The sequence below is a fragment of the Engraulis encrasicolus genome, chromosome 23, assembly GCF_034702125.1.
Source record: "Engraulis encrasicolus isolate BLACKSEA-1 chromosome 23, IST_EnEncr_1.0, whole genome shotgun sequence".
NCBI classification, from domain to species: domain Eukaryota; kingdom Metazoa; phylum Chordata; class Actinopteri; order Clupeiformes; family Engraulidae; genus Engraulis; species Engraulis encrasicolus.
This window is the reverse complement of record NC_085879.1, coordinates 3,152,277-3,158,766: the sequence shown is the minus strand read 5'-3', so window position 1 is coordinate 3,158,766 and position 6,490 is coordinate 3,152,277. Positions and strand designations below refer to the sequence as shown.

General features: G+C 46.9%; 1 protein-coding gene across 1 annotated transcript in view; it reads left to right on the top strand.

The window, feature by feature from the left end:
* LOC134439648 (ephrin-B1-like) overlaps positions 1-4,743 on the top strand; it is a 77,167-nt gene extending 72,424 nt beyond the window's left edge. The window contains exons 4-5 of the mRNA XM_063189551.1: positions 2,193-2,315; positions 4,220-4,743. Coding sequence (XP_063045621.1) covers positions 2,193-2,315; positions 4,220-4,743 — 647 coding nt within the window. The remainder of the gene's footprint in view (positions 1-2,192; positions 2,316-4,219) is intronic.
* Positions 4,744-6,490: the final 1,747 nt, after the last annotated feature.

Sequence of the window (6,490 nt, the reverse complement as noted above, 5' to 3'; positions counted from 1 at the left end):
TTGAATCTCCTCCCCACGACTCTGCAGATTTGTATGTGAGCACTCTCTCTTTCCCACTCGCCTCGCTCCTCTGTTCAAAAAGTCTCTCCCTCCTTTCCTTTCCTTTCCTTTCCTTTCCTTTCCTTTCCTTTCCTTTCCTTTCCTTTCCTTTCCTTCCCTTTCCTTTCCTTTCCTTTCCTTTCCTTTCCTTTCCTTTCCTTTCCTTTCCTCTCTCTCTCTCTCTCTCTCTCTCTCTCTCTCTCTCTCTCTCTCTCTCTCTCTCTCTCTCTCTCTCTCTGGCTCTGCAAGCCCATTGCTCTCCTCAGCCCTGTCTCTGCTCTGTAGGGGAGTGTGTGTCCTGGCAGAAACTGGCGATAAATAAGGCATATTATGGCCTTTTAACCATATGAATAATGAATACCAATAAAAAGTTAATATATAACTGCTTTAACCCCATTCTGCCATGCATGAGTGTATCCCGTAGCCATTGCGTGTGCCTGCTTACCGTAGAGTGTGCCGTCATATCTTTTTCTCTCTCTCTCTTTCTTTCTCTCTCTCACACACTCTCTCTCTCTCTCTCTCTCTCTCTCTCTCTCTCTCTCTCTCTCTCTCTCTCTCTCTCTCTCTTCTCTCTCACACAAACACACCTCTACTTTTTTCCTCTTCTCTCTCCGCTGTAAGTTGCTCTCCCTCTCTGTTATTCCGTCACACTGTTTGAGGAATGCATTCTTGGGCGTGTTTGTTTAACAAGAGGGAAATATTTAGCTATGAAATGGCTCTTGCGATAGCATGGAGAGATTGTAAATGCGTTTCGCAGATGCCAGTCGCTTACTTCAAACAGCCTCCAGTGCTGTTTGGCGGGTGCTGCGGGGCACTGTACTGACACGGGTGTACCATGGCTTGGCTACAGAACACGTCTCTGGGGACTCGGGTTCGAATCCAGTCTGGGTCATTTCCCCAACCCTACCTCCATCTCTCTCTCTCTCTCTCTCTCTCTCTCTCTCTCTCTCTCTCTCTCTCTCTCTCTCTCTCTCTCTCTCTCTCTCTCTCTCTCTCTCTCTCTCTCTCTCTCTCTCTCTCTCTCTCTCTCTCTCGCTCTTACTTGCCATCTCCCTCACCATCTTCAACTGAACTGCTAACATAAAGGCAAAAATACATGATAAAAGTACCCAATTCCCTTCTTTATTACTTCCACCCCCTATCCACCGCAACAAGTTGATCATGGGCAATGCTCACTAGGAGACTGGTTTTGCCCTTGTATTTTTAAAGATGAAGATGTTTTTGCTGCTGGTTGTGCCTAGCGGCATGTAGCACAAATCAAGCAAGTCGCATGCAATCATGTGTCCTAATACACAGTGGAAATTGTGCGCTGTAACGTATAAACAAGGATAACACTGTGTCTCTATAATATACAGCTAGGACAACAATATAACACTATAATGTACATCATGGATAAAACTTTAATGCGGTAATGCACGTCAAAACTGCCCCGCCGCTGAGGTCATTCGATTTCTTATGCACCGCACTTAGCTCTACTGCGTAGCTACAAGTACATCTGTTTGACCAAACAGCACTCAGTGTGCTCCTAGACTAGAGCGGCCGTCAGAAGCCTTTGCTGTTGCGGCCCTATTTAATATGCGTGGCGCGAAACCCATTTGACCACATTGACTGAATATCGCTGTGGTCAATGTTATTTAATGAAGAAGAGCGTTAGCCAAGTGATTTCATGTTTTTATATATCTTTCTCTTTTTCTCCCTGTCCATCCATCCACTCACGAAAGGCCTCCCAGTGTGGTTTACAAAGGATTATTATCCTCCTTTTGTCTGATGCCAGATGGGATTGGTGCATTTTCTCATGGCCTATCTCTCTGTTGCTCTCGGTTTTTTTTTCCCTTTTCTGTCTTTATCCCCCACTACTTCCCTTCACCCACACACTGCCTCTTTTTTCTCTCTTCTTCTCTCTTCCTCTCTGTTTTACAATCACACAAATACACGAGGAGAACGAGAGAGAGAGAGAGAGAGAGAGAGAGAGAGTTCTCTGTGTCAGTCTGACACTCTCGCTTTCCTTTCATCTCTCTCTCTCTCTCTCTCTTCCTCCCTCATCCTCTTTCTCGCCCCCTCGCTCCCTCTGTCATGACGAGTGTTTAAGAGTGTGTTTGTTTGGGCGATGTGTTGATGTGTGTTTGTGTTTGTGTTGGTGTTCTTCTTGGCAGACCCCAACGCCATCCTGCCGGATCCGGTGGTGACAGACCTCCCAGGCCTGGAGGCAGGCGGAGAGTCCAGCCCAGCCAGCAGGGACACGGACGCGGCCGGCTCATCAGACACCGGCAACACTGGTGAGACATGACTCACACATGCATAGTATACACACATGCACACGCTTTCATTGGATTCCAATTCGATTTTGATTTATCATAGTGTGGTATCAGAACACTCAGAACACAGACACAAATTCGTGATTGGTAATACATGAAATAAGGATGAAAGAGAAGATCAAAGGGAAGATAAATCTATGGTTGTGGACATTTTGTTATGCTTGCTGGAGGGCCGGAAAACACCACCCATAAAGACACATGCACGCACACACACTCAAACCGCACACTCAAACCACACATGTATTTATATACGCCCAAATGTTCCCGCACACCCCCAGATATACACATACAGTACACACACACACACACACACACACACACACTTTCAAGGCCCCGTTGTCCTGAGGGGTCTTTCAGCATGGCCCAGAGATCCAAGCAGATACAACCAGAGCTGCTACAGTCATGGGAGGCCGTGAAGAGCTGTGTGTGTGCGTGTGTGTGTGTGTGTGTGTGTGTTGTGTGTGGGGAGGGGTGATGGGTATGTGTGTGCGGCAGGGCTGGTAGAAAAACATGGATGGAGGCAAAGATGAAGGGAGAGGAGAGGAAGACGAGTGGGATAGTGAGAGAAAGAGAAAGGGGGAACTTCTGGCATGCCCTCGCTCTTCTCAGGCCATACACAAAAAAATGAAAAAACAGCATTTTTCTCCTCCGCTCACATTTCAGTCACTGGAGTAGTCATCTTTTTGTCAAGGCTCTGTCCATCTAGGCCGGGGGCCAGAAGAGTGGATAAAACAAAATCAGATGTGCAATGGAGAAGACAAGGGGAGGGGGTGAGAGAGAGAGAGAGAGAGAGAGAGAGAGAGAGAGAGAGAGAGAGAGAGAGAGAGAGAGAGAGAGAGAGAGAGAGAGAGAGAGAGAGAGAGAGAGAGAGAGAGAGAGAGAGAGAGAGAGAGAGAGAGGGAGAGAGAGAGAATGAAAGAGGGAGCGTGAAAGGGATAGAAAGGGAGATCTGCCTTCCCTGCAGATTCATTCATTCCAAGCGTTTTTTTTTCACATATTTCTCTCCTATTCAACATTTTGGTTTGTAATATAGTCCTATTTTTCCTCCATTTCTGCCCTGTTTGAGAGGCTAAACATTGGATTAGACAGACAGACAGTGCTCACTGCTCTCCAACTCTGAGAGAGAAGCTGTTCTGAAGCTCTGCAGACACACTGCAAAATAAGATACATTATCTACCATGCATCCAAGCTGACAGCCTTTTATTGCACGTCAGAACATATCAGTGGGTCGTATTTTTCTCCGAAAGATCAATTTTCTTCTCAGTCAAAAGCTGTGAGGGTTTGTCATATATCAACGGCATGATGCTATGCTGACCCGATCTAATAAGTCCAGCAGGGCTATAGTCCAGTGCTCTACTATTGTTTCCATGCCCATGGGGTGCAGTGTCATAACAAAATAACAAATTACTGTGTGTAGGATGGAGACATTTATTACTGCACAGGGAGCTCTCTGTGAAAACAAAGTAATGATTACCATGCATTTTTTTTAAAATTCGTTTCCATTAAGATAATTTTTATAGCCTACATTGCTCATTTGAGGTTGCTTTGTAATGCAGTAATACATTATTAATGATAATAATGTTAGCCATATTAAAATAGCAACAAAAAGTACAACTGTGAAAAGTAAAAAAAAGTCAAATTCATTATCATCATTGTTGTCATCTTCAGCAACACCACCCGTTTTCATCACTATTATAAAAATATTAAGCTCACTGTCATGGATAAATAAGGAAACATTTCTATGAAAAATGCTCAGTGTCATCTGCTCAGTGAATAAAACAAAATCAATGTATAATACATCACTTCATGAAGGTGTTATTGCAGGCGTAGTGATACCATTTCTCATGTTGCCTCTCTGTCCTCAGGGTCGGGTAACCAGATCCCCAAGACGGGCGGCAGCGGTGGCACTGGTGGTGGCACTGGAGGCAGCGGTGGCAGCGGTGGCAAGGCTGGTGGTGGCCGCAGTGCCGGCGGTAGCGGTAGCCGTGACGACAGCTCTACCAGCAGCAGTAACGGTGGCAGCGGCGGCACCAGCGAGGGCTTCCTGGGCTCCAAGCTGGCCGTCTTCTCGGCCATCGGCGCCGGCTGCGTCATCTTCCTCATCCTCATCATCTTCCTGGTGGTGCTCCTCATCAAGGTGCGCAAGCGCGGCCGCAAGCCGCCCAGCCAGCAGTCGCGGCCCGCCGCCCTCACCCTCAGCACCCTCCACAGCCCCAAGGGCTCGGGGGGCGGGGCCGGCTCGGAACCCAGCGACATCATCATCCCGCTACGGACAGAGAACAACTACTGCCCCCACTACGAGAAGGTGAGCGGGGACTACGGCCACCCCGTCTACATCGTGCAGGAGATGCCCCCCCAGAGCCCTGCCAACATCTACTACAAGGTCTGATGCTGGATGGGGAGAACGGAGGGGGGGGGGGGGCAGGCTGGGGTCGAGGTGGCCAGGAACGATCTCACATGTGGTGGGGGGGTGGGTCGAGGGTCACAGGAAGACTCCACAGTTTAGGCAGAAAAATTGTCCCCCCCCCCACACTCAAATGGAACTTTAATGGACATTTTAAAGAAAAAAAAACACAGAACAAGGAAGGAAGAAGAGAGAGAGAGAGGAAAGAGGAAGACAGTAAAGATGTGTGTGCTGTTTTGAAGTTTGCCTCACGGACCTCTGGTGAACCCCCTACTTTTTTAGTAACTCCTTTTGTTGTTGTTGTTGTTGTTTTTGTTAGTGTTTTTGTTTTAACAGACGTTGGCCCTCCTTGACACCATAAATTTGAACCGAACAATAGAAGCAGGAAGAGAAATGAATAAAGATAACGCCGGGAGAGGTAGGGAGGGGGAAAGAAATCATAAAAAAATACTCCTTTTTGTTTATTTTTCTTTCTTTTCTAACAAAAGAGTGGAGTTCCAAGTCTCGTATCGCATCTCTCTGCTTTTGTTGAAGTGGCAGAGGCGATAATGGATGGAGAAGGGTGTGCGTCAGGAGGGCAAGGTGGGACGCCAGAGGGATTGTGTTATGCCATAAATGTGTCACCAGAGGTCCATCATGCCGTATGCCACTCCAACCCCCCCTGGAACAAAAAAAAAGAAGAAGCAAAAACCACTTCCTGGTTTAGGCTCTCTGGAATTACGAAAAAACAAACAAAAGACAAAAACAAGAGAGGAAAATGAGAATCATGGGAGGACACTGAACAACGTGAAAGTAGCCTCAAGCATTCTCGACAGTCGTGGAGTGGAGAGAGGAGGAAGACGATGAGAGGACTCACTGGCTTTTTATTGCCCAGACGACGGAGCCGCTGATGCTGCGGGCTGCCGGTCATTAAAAACGGACTCTCTCTAAGCTCAGGGTTCAGGGCACATCGAGATGACTGCAGACAATTCTGTACCCTTACTCACGCCTCTGATGTGGTTGCCTTACTGTTTCTCGCACTCAAGGTCACTCACTCTCTTTATTTTCTCCTCATAAAAAGTGATAGTTTGAAGAAGACAAGAGTACAAAACATGTTGCGTTAGGATTATGTTTTTTTTCTAAGTATGTGGTATCACATTGTGAACAATTTCACTTCTCTCTCTCTCTCTTCGCATTTTTTGTACCCATCATCATTCATGTTGTTCCTTGAATGTTTCTGGATGTTTTTTTTCTGTTTTACTGGTAATTGTTCAAAAGGGTTTACCATTATATCTGTGGATGTTTTATGTTAACATATCCTCACACACAGACACACACACACAAGAGACACGCACCGTCACATGTAGACAAAGCCGTACAGGTTTTTTTTGGATTTGGCTAGACTTCAGCCTCCCCCTCGACTCCTTCCTCCACCTCACTTCACTCACCCTGGTATTTATGAGTCAGTGAGTTGCATTTCATGGTGCTGCCGAATGCGAGCCCAGACAAGCGCAGCAGCAGCAGCATACTGTAGGTGGTAGGTGTTGCTCGTGGTCGTGGGAGAGGGGTGTGATGTCTCCCAATGCCCTCCAGACCGCCTTCCTGCTCTCCCAAGTATGGGCAGAGGCACAATGGGCATAGCCTGCATTGCAATGGGTAGCCTACATTGGAGACTTCTAGACGGTCGAATCGGTGCTGTTCGTTAGAGTTTCAATATCCACACATTAACATTTGTCAAAGAACACGTTGTACG